The 28,000-nt window shown below is 35.7% G+C and overlaps 1 protein-coding gene across 3 annotated transcripts; it reads left to right on the top strand.

The window, feature by feature from the left end:
* Positions 1 to 13: 13 nt before the first annotated feature.
* LOC102690635 (cytoplasmic tyrosine-protein kinase BMX) lies at positions 14 to 27,920 on the top strand. 3 transcript variants are annotated; one of them, XM_015363673.2, is made up of 21 exons: positions 14 to 111; positions 826 to 971; positions 3,949 to 4,053; positions 4,375 to 4,456; positions 5,507 to 5,626; positions 8,056 to 8,117; positions 9,062 to 9,243; positions 10,256 to 10,315; positions 10,978 to 11,028; positions 11,256 to 11,312; positions 11,968 to 12,033; positions 12,707 to 12,761; positions 13,280 to 13,359; positions 17,042 to 17,169; positions 17,931 to 17,996; positions 18,955 to 19,126; positions 21,268 to 21,484; positions 22,445 to 22,509; positions 23,374 to 23,492; positions 24,401 to 24,558; positions 25,072 to 27,920. In XM_015363673.2, exons 2-21 carry the CDS (start codon positions 834 to 836, stop codon positions 25,135 to 25,137), a joined length of 2,049 nt encoding a protein of 682 aa, XP_015219159.2. In that variant the 5' UTR covers positions 14 to 111; positions 826 to 833; the 3' UTR covers positions 25,138 to 27,920. The 3 variants fall into 3 exon arrangements, with proteins under 3 accessions (XP_015219159.2, XP_015219165.2, XP_015219162.2); XM_015363679.2 differs by lacking the exon at positions 5,507 to 5,626; XM_015363676.2 differs by lacking the exon at positions 10,978 to 11,028.
* Positions 27,921 to 28,000: the final 80 nt, after the last annotated feature.

The following is a 28,000-nucleotide window of genomic DNA, read 5'->3' as shown; positions in this document are numbered from 1 at the left end:
AACAGTGGATGTTTGGAACTAGCTCTCTCAAAACGAACATGGTAACTGATGTTGTGAATATCTGTGAATCGATTTAGAAGCATAGAGAAAAAATACTGTTTGTAATTTTAGGTAAGTTTTCTTGTTTGTGGGGTGGAGGGATTATTTACCTTGGTCTGAACTGAATTTCAGAACTTTGATAAAGGAAAACAACAGGAGCAAATATGATGTGGCATGTATTATGCTAAACCAAACCCTCAGTAAGGGTCATTGAAATGAAACAGAACTCACAAGAGTATTGCTGGTCAAGCCATTTATAATACACAATGTTGTAAAAGTTACACATTGTTTGGTTACATTTTATATGTGTATAGGCAATAATGTTGATGACAATACTGTAGAAAGAAAAATAGTTTATTTTTATCATTGTGTGTGCTTGTTTTAAATAGTTTGTGAATTAAACAAAACCACACAAAAAGTGTTTTTGAAAAAACAATACTTTTGTGCTGATGAAATCACTATACCGTATGTATTCTTCTAAATATTGACCCAGATATGCATGTTATTTGGAATGAACCTATTTATAATATAAACTGTGTGTGGTGGTTACAGAATATGCCTCCTATTGAGCATGGCCATCCCAACAAAAAACAAAAGATATTGACTTTTTTTTCAATTAAATACATGAGTAAATATTTGATGTTTTTTTTGTGTAGGACCTTTTGACTAAGATGTGGTGATCTTGAAGTATCACTTCTTGTTTATGTGTCGTGTGTAACTCTTTTCCTTTAAAGGCACACTAGTCTTATTTTCATTCTGAGTGCTATTTATTTTCATTTGTTCCAGCCACAAAAATGGAGGCTGCCCCGATAAAAGAAGAAATTCTTCTCAAGATGTCACAGCAGAAGAAAAAGATGTCGCCCAGAAACTACAAAGAAAGGCTCTTTGAGTTAACAGAAACAACACTTTCCTATTATGAGCATGATAAAGGGGTAAGCGATCATTCTATTCATATTTCAGCACTACATCAAGACTGAGATGACTGAGAAAGTTGTTATCTGCATTATGTTAAAAAAAATTATACTGAAAGGATTGTTATTTAAAATCTGTGAATGGTTTAGAGATGTGCATACAGTATTAACTGTGAAGTGATCCCAGAGCTGCCAACAATATTAAGATTGGGTCTTACACAGATGACAATCAGGGTGAAAAGGAACTTCCACTCGGTTTTCTTTGTTCTTCTGGAAGTGTTTAATGAGCAACAACAAATTATTTCTAAATTAAAATAAATGCAGCTGGCGCTACAGTAGAACATATAGAGCTATCCCTAAAATCACACAATTATGAGCTTCATACAGTATTTCCCTACTGTAGACATGCACAAATAAAAAATGAAAAATCAGGTCGTAGCTATGAATAATTATCACTGCGTGTGTATCATTTCCACATTTCTTTCAGTTTGGTCCCTTGTTTTACATATTCTGGTGTGTTTCTGTACAGGAAGCAGTTCCTCAAAGGCCTGTCATTCACACCTTTGAGGCAAAGGTGTTTACATCCAGATCTCAGGATCTACTGTATGTGTCTATACATGTAGGTTTCACAGGTAGACTACCGTATATCATTAAGCACTTAAATCCTAGAAACAATGTTTGATCTGTTATAAAGCACAATCAAATACATTTTACTAAGGGTTATGATGGGGCAGAAGTCTAAAGTCTATCCAAAGGATATCAGAGAGTCACCTTCCCTAAACTCTTTATAATCTACACTCAAACCCTTCTTCTTTAGAAGGGTCTTTACTTGACTGGTTTTGTTCTGTAATGCTTTGCTCCTACCCTGTTCAGTACCCTCATCTGCTGTCTCCTCTCATTGTGTATTTCCGTTGTGTATATCTTGTGTATTTTTTTCTTTTCGTTTGTTGTTGTCGTTCTGTAAAGCGCTTTGAGAAGCCACATTTAAAGGTAATATATAAAATAAAGTTTCTTAAAAAGCTCCTTTGATCCCAGAAAACAGGAACTGGAAACCGAGCCAGTACATTTTCTCCTCTGCTTCTGCACAGTTGTGCAGATGGTAACTTGTGCAGGCAATCTGTTGACACGAAACAATGAGACAGGAAAGAGCGTCACACCTTGTGGATGGCTGGTAAAGGCAACAAAAGGGAGCGATTGAAATCTAATTAATTTGCATTGTCCCCCGTATGCTTTTCCAGCCACCAGTAAGTCTTCCTGAGAAAAAACAAATTAAACAGGCAGCTGACCTCTCTACTTCTTGTTCTGTTGCGCACGTGGTGAACTGAGGTTAACAGCTTTCAAATCTTGTGGTGATTCTCAGAGTGTAAACTTTAAATAAATATATTTTTTCAAATAAGGAAAATATTTTCATTCAGAATCTTACGTCTGTTCATGTTTTTGATGTTTCAAAGACGCTATTCTATCCCTTAGCTGGACAGGTTACACCAAATAATTTCAACAAACAGTACAGTATTAATCTCTCTCTCATATTCAATAGAATCTAATTAAAATACTGAATTACATCTGATTTTGTAGTTTCTGGATGATGCTAAAATAAGAACAAATCTCTGTGTGACGTGTTAGTGTAGTACATGTACATGTCTTGGTGCCAAGAATATTTTTCATTGTCATTCTGTAGTAAATGATTATTAGTCCTTTCTGAATACAATATTCCATTTATGCAAAGATTGACTTAAATGAGAAGAAATCACACAGAAAAGGATCTTCAAAAGTATGTGGAATATATGCAAATGATATCAATTAGGGTGTTTTTGTAATATATACATTTCATATACGTATATGGTGGGAATACACCCACGGTTATTTAGAGCCTTGAGCCTCCCTCCATAAAATTATATCAAACTATCTAAAGACCCATCTAAAGTAACCTTTGAAACAGCATTTTCCACAGCTAAGATTAAGGATTATTTTGAGTCACATGGGGCTAGCTCATTCCATCGAATCCCGGATGTGAACCAAAGATTATGGAAAAAATGCAAGAGTCCACATCAACAAAGCATTCCGTTTAGAAAAGTGTTATGGTAAGGTGTCAGGAGTATCAACTAGATTTATATGCAGAAAAATATCTAGTGGCAGGACCCCTACCATTTCTGTCTCTTAAAGGGCCGAAGCATCAGTGTCATCACTACCAGATAGAACAGATTTCTAGCGCGCTAATGACTGTCCAGGATTTCACAAACGATAAGTATACAGTATGTTAAAGGACAGCACTGTGTAGTTAATATTTTGACTTTACTGGTATAACTACATTTCTTGCCATTAGTCATATACTACTTTAATGTGAACAATAAAGAAGCTTTGTAAATAACTGAAGTGTCTGTATTACAATGCCCACTAAAGAAAATTAATAGGATTATGTACTGTTATCTCAGCTGTTCAAAAATCTTAATAAGAACAAACTTCAAGATAATGAACATAGCAGATGGCTGGTGTTAAAAACATACTGCAAGAATGTAGGACTAAAACATGGACCTGGGGCAATAATAAATAATTACGTGGTGCCATAAGTCTTTCTACACACTGTGTGTAAATAATTTGCACATGCCTACTGATCCATCTGTGGTTTTGTACGAATATTATATGAAAGAGGCAGCAAATATTGTTTGGCTGCACTAATCCATATCAAGGCAAAATGTATCAAATGCAATTATGAGGTAACCATTTAGGAAGGACTGAATAATTGATACTTTTTGTATGAACTTGAGATAATATCTTCTGCAAATTAAATATCACAGTACAATGCTACATCTCTAATTACTAGATAGTTCAAGAGATACTATAAGTGAGCAAGCTGATCTGTTTGATATACAGGTTGTGAAATGCAATCAAACAGAATTGGAAATCATAGGAGAAAGATTGTCGACTGGCTATAAGAAACTTTATAATATAATAGGTTTTGTAGTAAAATGTACTGACATTGATCTTTTTCATCTCACAGAAAAAAGGAAACAAGAAAGGAACAGTTCTAGTTGAAAGAATACGCTGTGTTAACACAGTCCTTCTAGAGGAACAGACTCCTGTCCAGAGACAGTATCCATTTCAGGTATTTTGTTTTGGTGTGGGAGAGGGGGTTGGTTGAAGTGAATGTACTGTAAAGAAATATAAAATGTGTGTGATCATGAACAGTACATAGCCATAGTTGAATTCCTAAATTCTAATGAAAATGCAGTAATTTCAATGCTTATGTCCAATTTAGACTAACAGTAACAGCTAATGTCCCTTTTAGAGAGAGCAGCAGTGTTTGTCTCAGGGAGTCCAAAAACTTTTGAGCATGATGGTGATAAGCCAAATAATCTACATCTTTACTGCAGAGGCATTTCTGCCCCTTACTCCTGTTGGTAATATTGTTTTCTTTTCATTTCAGATAGTGTATGATGAAGGAATTCTGTATATATTTGCAAAAGATGAAAATAATCGAAGAAGCTGGTTGGGAGCATTAAATAAAGGTACAGTATTGATAAGATGTGATATGCGGTATATATGTGCAAAGTGACCATTAATTGTGTGACATACTTGACAAATAGATGAATTTGTACTGAGAACACACTATTAAACTTTTAAAGATATGATGGATTTCACATTTATTTCTTCCATGCATTTGAACAGATTAGGAAATATTTTTCTTGATAATAGTGATCTCTTTTACCATTTGGAAACAAAAATAATCTATGACACAGATATAGACGATGTACTAATCAACTGCTTTACTGTGTTCTTGTGCAGATTGCTCAAAAAGCAAAGTATACGTTATCTAAAAGTAATACTAAAAGTATGTATCTAAATGTTTGAGAAGTGACTAGCTAGAGTTAATTTTGTTCTGGAAAGCAGTCATAGAATTCCACTTCTGCTGCAAGACCGTATTTACAGTACCAATGAAGAGCCGTCTTAGGACAGTTACCATCAATATCTGAATAAAGTTGTGAGGCTGTAATATCAAGAGGCAAGATATCATGTAATTGTTAGATTTAATGGGTGTTTTGTAGATTGTTGCTTTTAGATGTAATACAGTAGTTTTCTCAATATTCAATGCTCTTCTCTTCTGTAATATTAAAATACAGTTTAAATACAGTACATAACTATAATGTTATGTGCAACTAACACATTTAGCCATATTTATTAATATGCAACCATCAAGAAATATGATTATACCTGTTTTATGGCATCATAACTTTGCCACAGAGCATCCTGTGCCTTTTTACAGAGTGCCTGTTTTGGTCTTTCTGTTTTAACACAAGGACTCTTTTTCTTAAAATGTAAAGGGAAATACTTCATTCGTTTTCCTTCTTCATTCTTGACAATCAGAGAAAAACAGAATACCACAATAATTTATTCAAAACTGTCTTGACTGGAATAGTCTCTGTTTCGACTCGCCCTTCGTTTGCTTTGTCTACGGCAAGTAATTCAATTTTCAATTAAGTTAAGGCAAGGAATATGCATTGCAAATATAAGTAACTAAACAAGCTGACAATCACAGTTCATTATACTGTATTTTCCAGTAATCAAGAGCAATTCAAACCTTTTGATGAAATACCACAGTGGGTTCTGGGCAGATGGGAAATTTCTTTGCTGTAAGCAGGCTTCGAAAAATGCCCCTGGATGCACTCTCTGGGACTCATGTAATGTAGTTTTTTATATATCTATTGTTCATTTGTCTGATGTTGTCTATAAAACACACTTCGTAACCTAAACTGTTCTTTTTTATTTTTATAAAATATTTAAATGATAAATTCTTCATTTAGGACAGGAATAATAGATTATGCTCCAATGGTTTTTCAAGGAAGTTCTCAAATTACCCCAAGGTCATTAGTTGCTGAAATAACAAAAATGCAATGTAGTTTAGTTTAGTTTAGTTTATTTGTATGTTATTAACATAGGTTTTCTGTTCTTTCTAACTCTAAAAAGTTTTGTCCTTCAAAGTTAGTGATTACGTTGTTAATAGTTTAATGCCACTAGTTGTCACTAGATGGCACTAGCCTGCGCATTAATATACTGTTACCAATAAAAAAGTAAATTGCAAGTCTTCTCTTTTAGTGTATTTCCAGTTTATTAAATCAAGAAGGAAATAAACAGAATTATTAGTTTAAATAAATGTCAATACAAGGCTACAAAAAACAGAACAAGATCAGTTTGATAGTTATTTTTTTAACTTTTTTATTCATTTATCTTGAATTAATTTCTTCCTGAGCCTTTTTTGAGTCAGTGATAAAAGAACAAGATTCTTCTTCAATCTCTTCTCCTGTCTTTATTTAACATTCTTTCTCAAGGTTTCTTGTCCCATGACAATCTCTTGTGCTTGCTTTGTATCAATACTACAATCTCTTTATGCGTGCAGTGATCTCATACTTGTGTCTCTGGTCTAACTCATTTGTTTCTGATTTAATCTATTTGTGATATTTTCTCAACTTTTGTTAGATGTCTTTCTTTGCTTCCTCAAGTTGTAATTATTTTCTGTACCTTTTTTATCGCTTATGTATAAAAGTCAATACAGGTAACACACATTGACTGATGTCCTTGAGTGCACAAAAGCAGTTTCCTGTTAAGAATCATATTTATTTCTCCATAACCATTCTGGTTTGTTTTTTCCCAATACACACAACTTTTTTATTGCCATTTACTATTGCTTTGTAAAATGTCACTGTACTGTAATTCTCAAAGGCATTGCCAATGTCAGGTATATCTGAAAGTTTTAATTACATTTATTCAGTTTAATGCAAATATAACTAGGTATTCATCACATTCTCATTAATCTACAGACTTGACTTTTCTGAATGATACAGTATATACATTTCTTATATGGCTATAAGAAGCTGTGGAGTTACTGTATCCCCTGGACAATTTTTCATTTTGATTCTGCTGCTGTCCTCATGCAGCTTTATCCAGATGTCACCTTCTTGTAAGTGGAGGTTAACAGGTTCAAGTACAGTAAAACAGTACAGTATGACAACCCAAAACATCCTGGAAGAAAGTTCTCTCAGAGCAAACTTTGCCAAAAAGAATGAATTGAACAATTGTACTGTATAATATACTGAGCATCAAAAGAAATTTGCCCAAATGAAATTTGTTCCAGTGTAATTGGAACAAATCAACTTCAGTAACAGTTATGAGGAAAATGACTAAACCTTTTTTGGGATGATGTGCACTGTATTATAAAATAGGCAAGGGGTGTCTTTTATCTTTTATTGATGGCCTATTTTTGTGTTATGGAATCATATTTTATTTAACTGCTTCTCATACTGAACTGATTTGTGTCTTTCAAGCTGTGATATAGGCAGTATTCACAATTTGTAGTACAGTTCAAAACCATTGATTCCAATATGGTTAAATATTGATGCGCTCATGCAGATATTACAGTATTCTCCCATTCTCATAAAGTCTGGATGGGCTTGTAGCCGTGCACTGGTCTCTGAGCCCTAGATGACACATGTCTTCCCAGCTCATCCCACAATAGTCAATGGGGCGAATTGTCACATGGCCAACTTGTAAGGAAGCCTGTCTTACACAAGCTGCATGAGCATGTGCTTAGCCCTGTGCCACATCAGGATGAGATCACAGGAAGGGCAACAAGTGAGATTCCAGGACTTGTAGTGCCTTGCAGTCAAGTTGCCATCAGCCAGTCACCCCTAGTGGAGCCATGTGGAGTGTGGAGACTCTCTGAGCCAGGCTATCACCTGCTGATACCTATTAACCCACAGACTCACCGCAGAGTCCAGCCTCCAGCATGTAGATGGCATAAAGGGGTATTTTATTGATAAGTTGAGCACATTGATTCCTTTCTGTGTTTTCCTTTCTTTCTCTAAGATGTGACTTAGCACTTATATGCAACAGTCAGAGTCACTCATGGTCAGTGCCAAATAATCAATGAATCAAAATGACACCAGAACTTTTAGGTGATATCAGTATGCTTTATTTTTCTAGATATTTAAATGAATAGAGTGACACATTTGTTTTGACACTCAAAATATACATGTCTGTGTTATGGAGATTATATATGTTTCTTTATATACTGTATATGTACATTTATTTATTTTTATTTTCCATTTTATAGCAGGAAAAAGGGAGACATGGGTACCTTCATTAAACAAACACCTTCCCACCATCCCTGCACAGGTACACTGTGAAATGGCTGTTTCAAACCATTATTAATGTATATATTATGCTATTTATTTTTAATAGCAATTAACCTGCTTTTAGTCCAGTATTTGACACTTGTATGGGTAAACTGGTGTTAAACACAATTGAAATTGCATTATAGTGACAAAACACCCTGTTTTTACTTGAAGGGTGTCATTGGCATCATAGAAATAAGCATATTCCCAGAAATCAAGTGCCAAACAAAATCCATGTAATTAATTCAAAAAAGACAAATCAGTCACAGAAAAGAATCAGTAACTAAAATAGGCAAATCTATAGTTTCCAGCAGAGTCACTGCTAACAGTTCAATACAAGTCTGAATACAAGAAAACCAAGCTGTAGAACAGCACACAGACAAGGTTACCACCCTTTCTGAAGCAGAACCCCAACACATTGACTTGTTCCGTCACACAGGCCAGGTTTAAATACTCTAAGCCCCATCTCTAGTTCCAGCTGATGAACAGGTGATTTTCCATCTATGTAGAGGTCAGTAAGTGTATAACCTTTTCAAAACGGTCGACCATACAAAAGGCAAAACAACAGAAGATAATTATGGATCCAAACATTCAAAGACAGTCACAACAGATGTTTGAATGTTTTAACATAAATGATTGCATTAATGTGCATTGAACCTCACTGTTACCTACAGTCATCTGCAGTGCGTTTGCATTCTGTCAGCAACTTGTCTGCCACTTCAGTAATGCCCCAATCCATTACCACAGACGTGGGATCATTTTCGCTGAAGAGTCTGCATTGCAGTGGACAGAAAAGTGCACAGAAAAGCAAATACTAGTTTTACTTAATACTTAGTTCAATTATTTTGCTTCTTCTCTTAATTTAAATGTATCTTACATTTTCATTCACCTTTTACAGTTTGTCTCTGACAAACATGTATTTATTATTCTTGTCTCAATTTAAAGTGCCGGGAAAGAACTACTTTGCCACCTATTCCAGAGAGAAGGAAGGAGCCACAGAAAGTTGTGGTGGCCCTGCACCATTACCAAGGCATGAGGAGTTGTGAGCTCAGCCTCGTCAAAGGGGCGAAGTATTACGTTTTAGAGGAAGAAAATTCAGAGTGGTGGAAAGTTAAGGACATGAATGGGTAAGACATTATTTTTGCTTTTCTGTATTCCTACATCAATAACTAAACACCTTTTGTGTTTCTCCTGTGAGTAGCTATAGAGATATAGTGTATGGAGAGAGATGGGGGAGTTCATTAGAAGTGATGGGTGGGAAATAGCTGCTTTTTCCAAGACATGTAATAATTGAAGTAATTGAAATCCAACTTCAGACTGTGGAGCTGCCAGTAAAACACAATAGGTTTGCAATAATTAGCCTGTTTCCACGGCAAAACTAAAAGATCAGATGTAAAATACAAATTTGGCAATGTTGGGATTTTGGGTAATGTCATGCTTCTCTTTTTCTTTTTGTTCTCGCATTTTTTTTGAAGTGCTATGATTTTTGAACATCCTGATGTGTAACATTCGTCAACAACAAAGTAAACCAGCCAATGCAAGTATATTTGTGGGCAAATATTCATTTACCTGGAAAAAAATAAACAAAATGTTTTCATTTTCCTCAATGTCTCACATTTATCAGAGCTTATTTAAAATTAAGTTAATCCTTAGTTTCCATAGGTGCAATCCATACATGACACAGAACCATGTTAGTTAATTCAAGATTCTATAGAAGTCAATAAAACTGGAACTTGATAAAGTATGAATGGTGAAATGGTCTTTTAAGGTCCCACCAAGAGTCCAGAGAGGTTTCATATCTGTAGTTCCATATACTTCTTTTTATTATGCTAATTCAATGAAACATGTGGTACACAAAACTACGCTTTAACCTACCAACTTGATGGACAGGAACCAAAGGATACAGATAAATGTAAATTCTTATCTTGGGGTGATGTGATTAGTGGAGTAACACAGGGGTAAAAGTTAGGTCCACTGCTCTTTCTAATTTGTATCAGTGATCTGGATTCGGGTATACCACTTAGTCATGATTGTAGAAAATACAGAACTAAAAACAAAACATGCTTGCATCACACAGCCTATTATTTTACTTATAAAGTGCACAATTAATTTACATTGTTTTTTGCATCTTCTATGCAGGGACGAAGGGTATGTTCCTGTTACTTACATACAAGCGCAAAGTCATAAACCAGCTGCCAAGTAAGTGCATTTAATTGACCACACTAAATAAAGTGTAGTGTCTTCTTTTACTTTGATAGTTCTGTGTAAATGTTGCTGACATCCTTCCAATTAAAATCTATCCAGAGACAACTAATACATTTTCTGAAAAGAATATATTGTTAAGGAGTTATGGAGTATGTTGATGACCTTCTGACCCTGTATTCTAGCAGCTCCCCCTCACTCCACTGCACCCTGTAAAACACGGCCCCATAACTCTCTCTCTCTCCCCTCCTCTCTCCCTGCTGCTGAATAGCACACCTGTGTAACCAGAAGGGCAATAATCCCTCTGCCTTTGTAAAGCTGCAAACCTACCTCCTGCCTGTTCTCTGTCACTGTCAAATATACAAGTATCCCGTGTCACTATGACATTTAGCCAGATTTGTATATTACAGTGCATTAACGATAGCTCTTCATTTTGGGTGTTTCACCATACAATATGTTTATGATTAAAAAATATTTTAAAAAAAAGCAATTCTGCTTTTCTGGGAAGAAGAAGATTTTGAAAGGTCTTGACATGCTATCATCATCTGAAATGCAAACTATACGATTTTTCGTTCTTCAAAAACCCTGTTACATTTCAGCTTTCAGTGTAATTAATACTGCAGTTCTTTTTTTCTTACACTTACTTAATGTGGTCATAGCACAGAGCCTTTGAAAACCCTGAAAGAGCGATCCTTCAGCACAGTTTTGGAGTGAGTGTACTACATCTTCTCTTGAAATTAATTTTAACAATTAAAACATCAGAATGTCTTTTTACTTTGTGTTACAGTAAATGTGTTTTTCCCCATTATGTGTTAATGATGTATGATTTGACATAACCTTTTTGGGAAGATAATTGTACTTATCAATCATATAAGCACATACTTACACTTTGTGTTTTATGAATTGAAAATAACTCTTTTGTTATTGTCCTTCATAGGCATAAAAAATCTAATCCCAGTCATCACCTTCCACAGAGGTGTCTCAGCATGGATAAGTAAGTCTTTTTTTAAATGTGCCAAGGTTCAAGATTTCAGTTTACTTAACTGGTAAACTGAAAGTAAACTGAAAACTAGTAAACTAAAAGATCTACAACAGGATAAATCATTTTAAAATAGAATCTTACCCATCAAGCCAAAAGGCAACATCAAAAAATAGTTGCAGATTTCTACAGAAATATTGCAGTAATACAAATGTTATTGAAAGATAATTTACTACACTGTAACACTCTCTCTCTATGGTCTGACTTCCTCATTAAGGCAATGAGTCTGTAAATGTGGGATGTGCTAACTTACTGATATCTTAATAATGTGCCAAACAAATACTGAATAACATCTTCTAAAATCATATACAGACGTTTAAGATTAATGTTGCTACAATACAATGTTGTGTCCCAATGTCTGACATAACCAAGCTGAAGCATTCTAGCAATATTTGGAAATGTTCTTTTAGCTAGGATATTGTGTTATATGTAATAATAAGTGTTATTCCTTAATTGTAATGATCTTTTTCACAAAATAAAAAGGCTTTCATGTTAGACCGTCATGGTACAAACTGTTCTCAGCAGTTTCTGACAAAGAAACTGAAAACATCTCAAATGTGATTGATTCACCATTCACTTTGCCTCCTACCAACGTTCTCATTTCCGGCAGTGCACTCAGCAATAATATTCCCAGCAATTCCATCCCTTTGCACTCTGTTAACATTGAGGACTATCAGTGAGTAGCTCCATTCCTATTTCCTTTGTCTTTCTTACATTTTTCATTTAAATATATTCTTTTTAGTTATGTGGACTCTGAGTTCATCATGCAACCTGCATAAATGAATGTTAATAAAAAATATCTGTTGAGGACATATCTGTTATAAACTTAAGAACGATATTGTACATACTGTAGATTCATGGCATCCCATAGAAACAGTTTGAATTGAACTTCATTTATAATACATTAGTAGCAAGACTGTACTGTATTTTGTTGAAATGCAGAAAGAAACAAGTCACAATTTATATAAAGAAAATAAAATTTAAAATGAAACAGTTATGCCAATTACTTTTTTTTACTTTTTTTGTAGCCTCATAACCAAACAGTTAAACAGTGCAGATCACTTTCACCCTCACTTTCACCCTGGAGTCCTTTGGTATTGGTTAAGGATGAAAATAACAATAAAGGTTATGTTTGGCATTGAATCAATTCTGTTAATTTTAATCTAAATTTTAGTTCAAAAGCCAGTAAAGCCCAGGCTTCTGAGACACAATGTTAATAAAAAAAACCAAAGTATGGTTCCGTTATCTTTTTCAATAGCTTTATAAACTCTCATTATATGGTCTTATTGCTGATTTTTTCCACATACTGTTTAAACATATACTGTAGGATGCAACTTTACCTCTTGTAGGTGGTACGCAGGAAATATGTCACGGGCAAAGGCAGAACAGCTCTTACGTGAAAAGGTGAGTTTAAAAATGGTCTTCAGCCATTGTGACAGTGCATTTCTATTTCCTGCATTATTTGAAAGTGTAAATATTGAAATGTCCCCACTATCAAAATAATTATCTTCCCTCAAGTCAGTATCGACAGCATCGAATTGTCACTCAAATCACACAGTTAAAAACATAACACTTCCTTCGATAACTGCCTTCAAAACAATATATATATAATTGTTTATATAATATTTTCATCTGGATGCTGATGTATCACATTTTTTCTCACTTTGACTGATTATTTACTGTCAACATTGGATGCCTTCAGTTTTGTTATCACTAATTATAGGATTATTAACACAATTCTATGGCAAAACTAAGCAAATATTGTATTCTATAGAAATATTTAGCACTTTAATTGGCATATGCATTAGCGTTATAAATATAAATATAAGGGACACAGAATACAGTATATAGCATTATAAAAATATAATGTAGTGTTTCAGGTTCCTACATTGATTACTTTTCATTCCGCTCACTGAAAACAGGGAAAAGAAGGGGCCTTTGTTGTTAGAGATTCAAGTCAGCAGGGGACATACACAGTATCTGTTTTTACCCTCGCTTTTGAGTGAGTATGAAAAGTAATTTTCCACGTACGTACACTGGTGTATGAGCTGAATACTAATAGAGTTTCTTATTACGGTACTCAGTTTACATTTAAGCTCATGGTTTACCTTTTAATTATTACTTTCAATAAGTATTTGCTTTATTCAGCTCTAGTTTTATTTGTCACTGATTATTAAGTATAGCACTGTAGTTACATCAGTGAGTATATTGTTTTACTCATGGCTATTTAGGTATGCAAGTAGTTTGTGTGGCATTACTCTAAGATATTTACTATATATTTGTATGGAAAATAGATACCAGACTGGCAATGAACTTTTACATCTTAAAAAAGTCCTTTTGGAAATCTAAAATATGTATTTTTTATTTGACCATACAGAAAATTACACAATTCCCTTAGTTCTACATGCTAAATTGCTAGATTTGAATAATAAATGTAAAACAGGGCAAGAACATTAATACAGTAAGTCCACTTGTAATTTCCCACTGAAATTGCATCAGCCAGTCTCTTTCTGTAAAAAATTTAACAGTCAAGAGAGAAGCCACCTGTTGCACCAAAAGGAGGATCACTGACTGCTTATAACCCAACCCCTGAGGAACACTTTGAAACTCTTTATATCAACGTGGCTTCTAAACCGTGCACTTTTTATATTATGATTAATACAGGCCCAAACCTATTTTCAAGTGATAGAGGCTTTTGGCGCCCTCCAGTGGCTGCAGTAACTCTAAAGACAGGTTCACACCTACGTTATGTTCATATCCAGAAGTTTCAGCACAGACCACACCATAGATTTAAAAGGAGTCTTAGTTGCAGAGACAGACAATCCACCAAATACAAGGCTGTACTGTGCAATTCTGAACCTGGAAATCATTTGATTTTTTTTTAAATAGCTGGAGGGGATAATAGAAAATATCATGTTTTCTATTTAACAGTCATATAACTCCTGTCTAAAGTTCAAGGCCAGTCCTTTAATAATAATAATAATAATAATAATAATAATAATAATAATAATAATAAACTTTATTTTATATAGCGCCTTTAAAGGTGGCTTCTCAAAGCGCTTTACAGGATGACAATAACAATAAATAAGAAGACTACAACAATAAATAAGAAAATTTCACAAGACAGGACACAATTATAATTACAACAATACAACAATAACAATAGAGGAGACCGTGGAAGATGGTATTAAGAAGAGCAGAGGGGTGAAGAATGGAAGCAGTTAAGTAAAGGCTTTTCTGAAAAGGAGGGTTTTGAGTCTGGATTTGAAGGAGTTTAGAGAAGGTGACTCTCTAATATCCTTGGGCAAGGAGTTCCAGAGCTTGGGGGCATAGCAGGAGAAGGCCCTGTCGCCCATACAATGTAGACGGGCTTGGGGGACAGTAAGGAGGGCAGAATTTGAAGAGCGGAGGTTGCGAGGTGGGGAGTAGGGCGATAAAAGTTCAGACAGGTATTGAGGTGCCAAGCCATGTAAAGCCTTGTAGGTGAGCATGAGGATTTTAAAGTCTACGCGGAATTTGACCGGAAGCCAGTGCAAGGACTCCAGGATAGGAGTAATGTGAACACTTGCACTAGATCTGGTCAGGATTCTGGCTGCTGAATTTTGGACATACTGCAGCTTGTTCAGAGTAGATTTAGATACCCCAGGGAGCAGAGCATTGCAGTAGTCAATTCGAGAGAATACAAATATGTTGATCAGCTTTTCAGCCACAGTTAATGATAGCATAGGGCGTAGTCTTGCGATATTTCTAAGGTGAAAAAAATATGTTTTGACAGTATGCTGTACATGTGGGTCGAATGTTAAGCCAGAATCGAATATAACCCCAAGGTTTTTCAATTTTGATTGGAGCTCAAGTACAGAGCCATCTACAGACAGGGTTACAGGACTGGCTTTACGAAGTTGATGGGGGGTACCAATAAGCATGACTTCAGTCTTGTCACAGTTAAGATGAAGGAAGTTTTGAGTCATCCAAATTTTTATGTCAGAGATGCAATTAGATAGAATAGAGACAGCCACATCAGTGTCGGGTTTGGTATGGATGTATATTTGAGTATCGTCAGCGTAAAAATGAAAGCTGAGGCCATGTGATCTTAAAAGCTGACCAAGTGGGAACATGTAAATGCTGAAGAGCAAGGGGCCCAGTATTGAGCCCTGAGGGACACCAGACTTGACAAGACCAATTTCAGACCTGTACCCATTGAGAGAGACAAAGTGACAGCGATCAGTGAGGTAAGACTTAAACCATTTGAGGGCAGTGTCAGAGACTCCAAACACAGTCTCGAGACGAGAAAGCAAGATGTTATGGTCAACAGTGTCAAAGGCAGCACTGAGATCAAGAAGGATGAGTATGGAAAGAGAACCAGAATCAGAAGCTATTAGGAGATCGTTGGTGACTTTGACTAGGGCGGTTTCTGTGCTGTGAAGTTGACGGAAGCCAGATTGGAGGGGTTCGAAAAGGTTGTTTGTCATGAGGTGGTTATGTAACTGAAGTGTGACAGCACGTTCTAGAATTTTAGAGAGAAAGGGTAAGTTGGAGATGGGGCGAAAGTTGTTAAGATTGTCGAGAGCCATGTTAGGCTTCTTTGGCACTGGGGTAATAGCAGCAGTTTTGAGGACCGTTGGTACAATGCCGGTGCTCAAGGATTCATGTATTATATTGAGGACAATGGGACAGAGAGAAGAGAAACAGGACTGGAATAAAGTGGTGGGAATGGGATCTAAAATAGATGTGGTGGGTTTCATGCGCGTAACTAGTTTGTTTAGGGATGCTGAGTCAAGAAGAGAGAAGCTGGAGAGACGGGAACCAGAGAAGTTGGATGAGGAGGGAGGAGGTATTCATCTAGCATAGGCCCTTAAAGTCTTGGGCTATAAGCATGCAATCCCAAGAATTAACTGGACATGACTATGCATTCTGTGGTCATTGTGATTTCCCCTTTTTCTATAAACTACAGTATATGTTTTTCATAAGTAACACTATGAAAAATTGAAGTTTTCTTTTATATAAATATGCATTCGTCTCTATCTGCAGATATAAACGTGTACACTTCAGTGTGGTCTGTAAATGAGGGTAATACCATACAGGGTATGGAACATAGACACATTTAAATTATTTTAAAACAGAATTGATATGATCCCTAAAGCATGATTTATGGCCCCGTGTTTCCACGAACTGCATAATTTACAGATCTGAATTCTGTTCTCCTCGCAATGCTTTGATTTGCAACACTCTGAAAATACATAAACTAGTCACTGATTCAAGCTGATGCTGATTTATAACTTTATCCTGGATTCACAGACTGTAATAAATTGATTTGGGTGGAAATGCTAACACTTAGATCAATTAAAAGTTAAGGCGGCTTCTGAGAAAAGCTACTTTAATGTAAGATGAAGAAGAAAAGATTAAGAACAACAGTTCTTACATAACAAGATAAATTTATCTTTAAATTGATCCGTTACTTCATGTTTGGCAACATACATCTCTGTATATGTAGAAAAGTGTTTATGTATTTATCAATCAAACAAGCTTCAGAATGTTAAGAACTGTGCATTAACATAGCATACTTTTTTTCTCTATCCCTTTTTTGAAAATCAAATATGTTTAGCAGACTTTATAGAAAACATAGAACACGCCTGTAAGGATAAGTGGCTCCACGTAATTTCTTAATTTATTTTTTTCCTTTTCAGTGATAAAAATGGGTCAATTCGTCATTACCTTGTAAATGTTACCCCTGACAGCAAGTATTATATTGCAGAAAATCATCTATTTGACTCTGTTCCAAAAATGGTGCAATATCACCAACACAATGCAGCAGGTAATCATTTTCTCTCTTGTAAATTACTGTAGGCTGGTAGAAACTGTTTCTGTTGCTCTGTGAAATGAATGACACTCCATTGGAGGCCCTGCATTATTCTGGTACTCTTCAGTATAGGGAAATCATACTTCACAATTTGTGATCAGTAAGCCTGATTGGCATAGCATACATTAGCTGGTCTGTAACACAGAGAGATCTTAAGAGAAAGAAGTGAAAAACCCTGATTTTGGAGTGTGGTTCTGGGAACTATTCCATTTACCATGCAATATGGCTGCTCGTGATCATTACATGAGCTCCATTATTTGTTTACCTCAGTCAGTCACACGGAACCCTTCATTGCTGCTGAAATTGGCACCATTTCATGTTTATGATAGTGCCCCATTTGACGGCAGATTTTAACTTTATAAGTGGAGAAATGTCCAAATCTTGATTCTTTGATTCTTTGATTCTGTCCATCCATCACATCTTGAGATGTTTTTCACCTAGTCTTTAACTATAATGTTAGTACATTATAGAAAGACAGCTTATCTCTCCTCATCTGCCATTTTTATTTTCACTAAAGCTTTGTGAATAAAAACCTAATTGTCTGTAATGGTCTTTTCACTTTTATTCATAGCTTCTAATTTAGAAAAACATTTGTTATGTGAATAAGCATTGAACACGTTTCAGTAGGAGGAAGTGGGAAAAACCACATGATGTATATACAGGTAGGCTGCCTACTGTATGAATGGGACAGTAAAATAAATGTATTTCTCTCTCAGGAATGGTGACAAGACTTCGTCATCCAGCTTTAATTAAAGACACCAAGGTGCCATCCTCTGCTAATGGTAATACCTTACATCTAAATCAAGGAGTATCTAGGCGGTGTAATTGTTTTATTTCTCCAAATCCATGTTCATTTTTTCATATACAAACATATACATACATATATATATATATTAGTGTGCAAGATAGAGCATGTGGTTCCTAGTGAACACTGATCCACAAGATGGAACAATGCTTCTTTACTTCAAAATTTTTAATCCCTGAAGCTAATAATAATAATAAGAAGAAGAAGAATGGCTTACACTTGTATAGCTCTTCTCTGGGCACTCCACTCAAAGCGCTTTACAGCTAATGGGGACTCTCCTCTACCACCACCAATGGGCTCCCAATGAGAAATTTGGACAGGATGCCGGGGTAACACCTACTCTTTTTGAGAAACACCATTGGATTTGTAATGATCAAAGAGAGTCAGGACCTCAGTTTTACGTCTCATCCAAAGGATAGTGCCTTTTTACAGTATGGTGTCTCCATCACTTTTCTGGTATACTGGGGCATTAGGACCCACACACACCACAGGGTGAGCGCCCCCCTACTGGCACCTCTAATACTTCCTCCTGCAGCAGCCTTAGCTTTCCCAGGAGGTCTCCCATCTGGGTACTGACCAGGCTCACATCTGCTGAGCTTCAGGAGTTTTCACGTGTGAGTTACAGGGTCATATGGCTGCTGGCAAAAGTTTTTAGGTAAAAATGTATATGATTGTTGTTGTTGTTGTCATGCACATAAAGCATAATAAAAAAGTTGAAATTTGTAATTTGTCAAACAATCAAAACCCATCAGTAAGCAAAAAAAAACACGGCATCCTCGTTACGTTATGGTGAAAATCTGTGTACATCTCTGTGTACATCATGTCTGAAAAGCATAACAGGAAAAGATCAGTGAAGTATGACATTTTTCATACCTAAACCCCTGGTCAGAAATATTGGTTAAAAGTAAAAGAACATTTTATTTCTTTGTTCTGAGGGAAATGGGAGCTGAAACGTGAGGAGATCACCCTGCTGAAAGAGCTGGGAAGAGGGCAGTTTGGCGTGGTGCAGTTAGGCCTTTGGAAAAGCAAATATGAAGTTGCTATCAAAATGATCAAGGAAGGTTCCATGTCAGAGGAAGAGTTTATAGAAGAAGCACAGATCATGATGTAAGTTCCCTACTAGGTAACAAAACGGAATTTATCATTTTCCTATGAATAAAAACCACAAGAGTATTGTGTGTTCCAAAAGGGTACAGTTCCTTATCAGATTTTCTGTTATTGTGTAACTATGCCTTTAGCATAATATATACTGTATGGTCCCCTTTCTCTTTTTTTTAATCATAAGAAAAAAAGGTTACAAAAGGAGGAGAAAAGAGGCCATGTGGCCATTTGGTAATTATTGGGTACAGTAATTGTTCCAAGGATCTCATCCAGCTGTATCTTAAAAAAGCCAGGTTATCGGTTTCGATGTCATACAGGTAGCTGGGTCTTTGTTAAATCAAACTTTGACTTTAACTGGGTTTACTCACCGTTGATAGGTGCTACATAATGGCTTAATGGTTAAAATAGAAAGCTGAACATTTTTGTGCTTCTAGAAGGATCCTTTTCCGCATTTTTGTAGTTCATTTTACAACATTCTACAGTTCAAATTTGGTAAGCAAATTACTGTATACAATTAAGAAATTGCAGATATGCATTATAGTTGGTTTCTAATGTGAGTTTGATCAACATTCGTGAAAACTTAAAACACTAATTCTGTGACTCTATTGCAGAGAAGCTCTAGCAAACAAGCTTCTGTTTTTGTATTTTCCCAAGATGGGTCTTCTGTGGACCTTTATCTTTAAGACTCTGATCATGTAGTCTCTGATCATGTGCAATCACACATCAGACCTAGTCCTCTGATTGCTCTGGTATAGTACCCAATGATATCCCTTTGTCTGGTTTGCAGAACAGTATTGATGCTTCTGCTTGCTTTCTAGACACCTGATATTAGTAATCTGGAATTCACCAGCCCCATCTTCACACAACCTTTGGATCAATTAAAGTTAGAAAAACTCAAATATATGCTGCATTGATCATCCAACTCCTTTAGATAATAGCAATCCTTATCTCTGGTTGATGGGCTAGATTCTACACATTGATCTTTTCTAAATCACTTTGATTGGGTTTCCCCCATCATATGCATGGCTTCAACATATGTTGAGTATTTTTCACAATTCAGGGCTGTAGATTTCTTTGCTTGGTAGATGTTCTATGTTAGATTTTGAAATAAAAACAATTAGGGGAGGAGATGAAGCAATTTACAGTGTAAATGCGAGACAGCATAAATTAATTTTAGATTCGAGAACATTTCACCACCCCCAGTCTGAGCACATGACAATCTGAATCACCTGTTGTTGGTTAACCAGCCCTGTTGTGTTAATACAATTGTTATCAATCCCATAAATGTCCATTTCGCCTTTTCTTTTAGCATAAATGCATTTTGCTTCTGCTTCTGCTTCTGCTTTTAAGTACCGGTGAATTCTATATCATGAATTGCAGCTTCTGCAACAGGCATTCGGCACCACAGCTTATATTATTTTTTCAGCTTTTGCAATAGATGCGCAACTAAAAAGTCATTTTCAGTACCTGCCTAAATCCATTTTCTTGGAATTTTAAAGAATTTCAGTAAGCATCACCACAGTATTGTGAGTGCTGTATACTAAAGTTTTTAAATTCACCTGTCCGCAAAGCTCCCTCAGCAAACGTTAGGTTTTATACTTCTCTTGTTATAAATACAAAAAGTCTGGACACATTTATTTTGGCCATAATGTCCACTAAATACTTTACTCCACTTAAATTAGATCTTATAGTATAGAAACACAATTTTTAATAGCCACTGAGAATGTTTTTTTTAAGTATTAATGATTGCTTCAGAACTTGGATATAACTGTAATGTACAAGCAGTTACTGTATAGTGTATTTTATTGAAGCTAGGACTTAAAAATGATACAGTACCTTTAAACATTTTTCCAGTGAACTGTTTTCCCTACAAATTATCTACTATATAGATTTTACTAAAAACCTAAATACTGGCACATAAACCATATTTTTAAAAAGTGAATTTTCCAAAACCATGCAAAGTTTCTATAGTGTTCTGCGTAAATGATCACAGTAAAGCTAAAACCAGTGCTGCAAGTGTTTTATTGTGCGTCTCGACTGGGGAAAAAAAGGTGCTTCCTGAGAAGAAAGTCTGCTGATGTTTTAAATATTAAAATAAGAAGTCTATTCTTTAACCTGGTTCTTTCAAAACAATTTGTATCACTTAGGAAACTGAGGCACCCAAAGCTGGTGGCTCTGCATGGGGTCTGCACAGACACTTACCCCATTTACATTGTGACTGAGTACATGTGCAATGGCTGCCTACTGAGCTACCTCCAGGCTCATGGCAGCCCACTGCAGACGATCCAGCTGGTGGAGATGTGCTTCGACGTCTGTGATGCCATGATGTACCTGGAGAGCCAGCAGTTCATTCACCGAGACTTGGTAAGTTCGCCGGTATCAATCTCTTGCTATTTTTCCGAAAAACGTAGCCCATCCTTGTTCCTTGTTTTTTGTAAATTCTCTGGGAGAATATTTCACAGCTGAAAGAAAATCCAAACATTTATGCCTTTCTATATTAGTGGAAAGCGCCAGTACAGTACAGTCGTTAATCTGCATGTATATTCATTTACTAATATACTATTTAGGTGTATGCATTTACTACAGAAATGACCAAAACTCTTGTCTTCTGATTCATTTTAACATCTTTCTTAAGGCATTGAAAATCTAAACTTCTTCTAAATTATTTTGTTATATGCTCTGTAATACATGCTGACATTTCAATGTAAAATTTACATGTAAATACATTATGAAAAAGTATTGATCTTAGACCTTACCCCGTAAGTGCTTATCCAGTATGATTGTTGAATGGGCCTCAGGTGCATGAAGATATCTGGCTTGAATCCAGGGCAGACGGGATTTTAAACCGATTCGAAGTGAGGCTTGCTGAAAAAGATGAATTAGAGGCTACAGAGTGATGCTCGCTCTGTTGTTGAAAGCCCATTATACATTCACTGCATATGCATACATGCATATGCATGTACAGTTATGCATATGCAGTAATGCATATACAGTAGATTTTCTTTGTGTCAGTATTCTGGATATTTTGTAGCTTCCAGAAAAAAGTAACATTTTTTCAGCAGCTGATTTATATTCTACTATGGAAGACCTTTGGAATCAGGGGAGCTTCTCTTACTCATAATGTAATGTATTATGTAAAGTTCTTTGTGTGATTGATTATATACTGCAAAAGTGTTGGACACTTCTAAAGCCAGAGTTGCCCGTAGGCGGCTCTGATTGAAATTCTACTGGGGTCAGAGCTGCTCTTGTCACACTTAGAATATCCTAATTTATGACAACGTAACCTTTTTTTAGTTTTATCAGTGTCTTTTCCTTTTTATATAGGCTGCTAGAAACTGCTTGGTTGAAAAGGATCTGACAGTGAAAGTATCTGATTTTGGAATGGCCAGGTGATTGAATTTTGTTTTTAACATACAACACCAGATACATCAGACCAGATCATTGTTCCGTGACTAAGATGATGTACAACACAGTGCACATTAAGGAAGCATTATTTTCACTAATATGATATGTAGAATGTGATTTGAGGCAGTTAGGTTATTTCCAGCACAGGAAAGGTTGAACCAGACAGTGAAGCTGACACTGCACTAACAAATAAGAGTTTGGGAGAATCTTCCAAGGCCAGAAAACTGAAGCAAAACATTTCAGAGAGGATTTTTTTCAGGGAAAAAGAGTGGAAAAAGCTCAAAGCTCTGGAGTTCATGACAGAAGGAAAGCCAATATAGTGGCCAATTCAGCCACTAAGGTGCCTGAATTAGAAAAATGACATTTTTGGAGACTAAAAATTAGTAAATTACTACAGCTGCCCAAAGAGGATGTACACTCGTGCCTGATTATTTTAAGATTAAATCTGAACACAATGCCACAGCTTTAATCAATTACTTTGACTAGTTAAACTAATTTGAAAAAAGGTTTTTCAAAACTTAAATAACATGGCAGTCATATTTTGTGCTTGATACCTGTTTATTTGTTGTGTGGAATTTAAAATAATTCCCTTTATGTACAGCCATTTGAACTCATTTAGCTAAAGTACATGGTACACAGTGTCTGCCCTCTAGGAAAACAGAATTATGCTTGGTTTTCTTACTTTCTTTTTACTTAATTAAAAGTACCTTCAAGTACGATTGTGTGTAAAAGCTGTTGTTTTCTTACGGGCAGATATTACAGATATATTACACAAGTGAAATTTTAAAATGTATTTGCAACGAACATCCTTTGCTAAACTTACAGATAATGTTTTGGATGTTTTGTAGGTATGTTTTGGATGACCAGTACACAAGCTCTGCAGGTACTAAGTTTCCAGTGAAGTGGTCTGCCCCAGAAGTTTTGAACTACACCAGATTCAGTAGCAAATCTGATGTGTGGGCTTTTGGTACGATACATTTTTCTTTGATGTACTATATATTACCTGTGTAGTAACCTTTGATGAAAGATTTACAGTAGAACAGAGATTAAATAATCAATGGCCAATATATCCATTTTATATATAACTACTGAATATCAATATAAACCTACCCTGAATACAAGTATAGACAATACATTTTACTGTTTTTGTTATGCCTAGGCATATATAGTATATGAGCCTAATTTGCCAAACTGTAAAGACATGTATTAAAAACCTTGCTACATTGCAGTATGTTTTTATATGGGAAAAGCCTTTCCCACTATCCTACACAGTTCTATTGAAATGCTCTCCTGAACACCATGAGAGTAAAGAGAAAGTTCAGCCAAGGAATGAAGAAACATTGGGAAATAAATAGCCAGCGCTGATAGTGTTGTAAATGAGGAGAACTAACGGTTTATGATCGTGCAGACTTTGGTGCTTAGGGTGATCTGTCCAACAGAACTCACCTGCTGCTGAGGTCGTTTGTTGAAATTGATTAATTCATCTGTCCTGTGGGCTCTGTGACATCATAGAAGGGAGTTTGTCAGAGACCATCAGAGTTAACTGAAATGTTGGAGCATGTGTAATCCCAACTAGGATGATATTTTTCCCATTAAATCATTCCTACTTGGAAAGCAGCAGGAAAACTGCTTTTATACTTCTTGTTGGAAAATCAGCTGTTTTGGCTTGCTGAACAGAAGTAGCAGCTGCTTTCCATGGTTTCACAACTTTGCAGATTTTTGCAGAATTGAAGTGTGCAATCGGAGGTCAAATCTATTGGAAAGGGATTAATGGTTATTGTTAAAGAACTTGGAATATTGCTTCCTGCCAGATTATGAGTTTGATGACGTCAATAGACCCTGTCTCCTCATAAACCAGATTTATTTCTTTCCCAGGAATCTTCATGTGGGAAGTTTTCACTCTGGGAAAGCAGCCTTACGAACTCTACAACAACACTCAAGTGGCTGAGAAGATAATGCAGGGATACCGATTGTACAGGCCGCAAGTGATGTGTGAGGATTTCTACCTAATACTGAAAAGCTGTTGGCATGAGGCAAGTTCATTTATTGCAACACTGCTGTTACTTTGCATGTGTTTCTTCAACTGTCAAAGCACATGTTTCACATCGTCTTAACAAATGAACAAATGTTAATGAGAGCACTTTTGACCTGGTTACGCTGATACAGAATGATACAATTAGTATTTGTATTTGTCCTGCTGCACAACCTGTACTTACTTGTTCGTATATCACGTTACATTAGTCATTACAGTGACTAGTGACCAGGAAGGGCCGCTTCATGTCACAATTCTTGCAAACTGTTGCACTCTACCAGGACTAGACCAGCTTAATTCAGAATTCGTAAAATTTTGTAATAGAGTCAATTTATTTGATCAAGATTTCATAACCAGTCTGAAACAATGGAACTGCAGTTCCCCTTTAAACGGTTTGGATTTCAGTTTATCAAAAAATGTTCTTTAAAGTTTGACAAATATATATTTGGTAATATGACACAAATATATCTTTGGTAATACATTTTTATACAACTGAACTATATTTTTCTTCCAGAAACCTGAAGACCGACCTTCTTTTCACCAGCTGTATGAAAATATCCAAAGGTTTCGAGAGGAGTGATACTGTAATGCACATTTGTCAAAGGCAACCAACTGTGTTTTAAAGAATAAGGAAATACTATTCATTTTATTTCGGAGAAATCTGGAACAAGGAGAAATTGATATGCAGCATCTACATTTAAACCACCTGGTTTCATTTTCACTGATCACTAACCTGTGTGATTTAACAATCTTTTTTTTAATTTAAATTACTTTTTAAATGAGGCTCACTTTATTATCACTGAAAACAATGTTTTCATCTTTTAGAAATACTGTAGTGTTTTATTCTGAAGGGTGTAAATAATGCTTTTCATATGGCTAAAATGAACTTGTGGTCATGTGTGAAGTGAAATGTGATGATTGTATTACTTTATACAGTATCTGTGATATAATACATATGTATACAGTAATTTCTGAGACATTAAAATGCAGAAAGCTACAGTAAGTGTACAGTTATTATATCCTTGGAACTATACAACTTAAGGTTCACTCCCTATACATTTTTCATTCCAAGTATCCCTTTGTTTACATTCCAAAGCTTATAGGTGAGTTAAAAGAATATTTCATGCAACAAAGATCTGACATTTATTATGTAAATATATGTTTATTATAAAATAGCTTTACATTTATTTAGAATTATTATCATGACTTCCATTACTTAATATGTGATATCCTTTTCATAATTAACCTAATATGGTACTGTATTCTCATGGACTTGTGTATTTGTTACCACTTTTTGCTGCATAATTTGACATTCATGAAATGCTGGGAAACATTTTCCATGTAAAAACAGCAGAAAGATGAAAGAAGAATTTTCAAAGGACAATCGGAATAATTGTAATATTCATCACTGTTTGTAAAATAGGAAAAAAAACTAGCTCCGAGAATTGTCAGAGTGCTTCCTAATACAACTTTCTGAGTTCATCAACACAAGCTTGTTTTGCTGTCTGATTCCAGCCTATTCAACATTATTAACATTATAATTACAACAACAAAAAATCTCAAAGCAATATAACAGGATAACTTTGCTTGTTACCTGTTAAATGGTAAAAATTGTAAGGTACCATAATATTACACTGAATACTAAGCAAGCAAACACCATTTTAAATAAATTAATGTGCATTTGTACTGCATACTGCATACTGCTGTATAGTTCAGAAGCTGACCAGTTCTTCTGTATCCAGCAATTGTTCTAATTTAATTTTTTCCACAAGGGCATTTAAAAATATATATTCTTAAATATTTGTTTGAAAAGTGAGTATGAATAAGTAGAGTATTCCTTCTCTGCTTTGTCAGTACCATTCACAGGCATAAAGTATCACCAGTCTGAAGTAACGTCATGCTTCAGGCACTGGGGTGACACACTTGAGGTGTGAGTAGTTCGGGTGGGTAGCTGCGTCAGCATGCGTAGGCTGCAAGGGAACGAGTAATAGGTTTATTCCATGCTGAAAAGAGAAGAAAGAAAACACAACATTTTGGCCGTGAAGCCTCCTTCATGTGTGAGAAATACAGGCCAGTAAGCAAAGGTAATGTAGCATTAGAAAACAAAAGCTGGTAGAGAGGGGGGTGGGAGGCAGGAGCAGGGGACAGACAGAGGTGTATGTCGTTATCCAATTTCTGTCTGCAGCTAGATGAAGCCCTGCAGCAACAACCCACAGTTCTTCCAACAAATAAGCTGCACAATGACATTAAGCCACATGCTTAAATAAATAACCAGTCTTCCCATTGTTATTCATGCTGTTATGGGGAAGTGTGAGACCACCTTGCAGCCAGTGGTTTCCATCTCTTTGGTCTCTTGAAGGAGCACCTGTATGACGGACTGTGTGGTCTAAGGTCAGAGTGCAGCAGACAGCTACTGTACTTCAGGTCTTGGCTGCAGGAGTTTGAGTTTGATCTCTGCCAAACAAATAGGGGTGGTACATTCTTGCCAGAGTGAGATACACACCTAAACAGGTGTGGAACTCATGCGATATTGTGGCCTGATTTTTCTTATGTCTGTGAGCTATCCATTAATATGTATATATACAGTATGACATTAGCATCTTCTAACCATGAATATATATGTTGTACCATCTTATTACATCACCATACTGGCAAATCTTGTTTCTAGACAGGGACACTGCTTTCAAGCTACTGGAACCCTGAAATTATTTTCACTACTGTAAATGTTATTTATTAGTGATAAGAAGTTGAAATGTCTCTTGAGGAATTAAATTCATGTAAGAAGAATATCATAGAGTTTACAAACTTTAGAGGAAGTCATTCTAGCCCATTAGATTTTTTGTGGATAATGGTTCCAATGATTTCAACCAGCCATTCCTTGTAAAGGCCAGGGTACAGGCTCTGATGACATGACTGGGTAGCCATCCTTTTGTGTAAAGAAGTGCCTCCTGTATACTGTTTAGGTATAACGTTCTGAAAGTCTTTGAGGATTTTGGATATCTCAATACTGCGGTTCTATAAATGTGTATGTGATCAAGAATAATGAGTGAACTGTATTTGAAAAGAGTCCGTATCACTTAGCTTTTGAATAAGAAACATATCTTATACTGTATTTTGTGAGCTCAATTGGTACTGTTATAAATGTTCTGAATTTTACTTTATAAAAGTAGAGTCTGAATAAAAAAGTTGGTCTGACAAATGATACCCAATCAAAGTGCTTTTTTATTAGTACAGCAAAAAAGTTTTTCATCTCTCACTTGATCACAAACTCTAATAAGGCAATGTAAGGACAATGGTATATTTGTCACAGTGTTTCAAATTTTGGGAGAAACGAAAATTTTTGTGTAAAAAGACGTGTGGGGCTTTTAATCGTTTTTAAGGCATGACAACTGAGAAATTATAATTTCCTCTTTTCCCTTAAAAGTGTGTTGAACTTCTGCTTT

This window comes from Lepisosteus oculatus, chromosome 15 (genome assembly GCF_040954835.1).
Source record: "Lepisosteus oculatus isolate fLepOcu1 chromosome 15, fLepOcu1.hap2, whole genome shotgun sequence".
In the NCBI taxonomy this organism is placed as follows: Eukaryota; Metazoa; Chordata; class Actinopteri; order Semionotiformes; family Lepisosteidae; genus Lepisosteus; species Lepisosteus oculatus.
The sequence above is the reverse complement of the archived record's forward strand: the minus strand, read 5'-3'. Positions and strand labels throughout refer to the sequence as shown.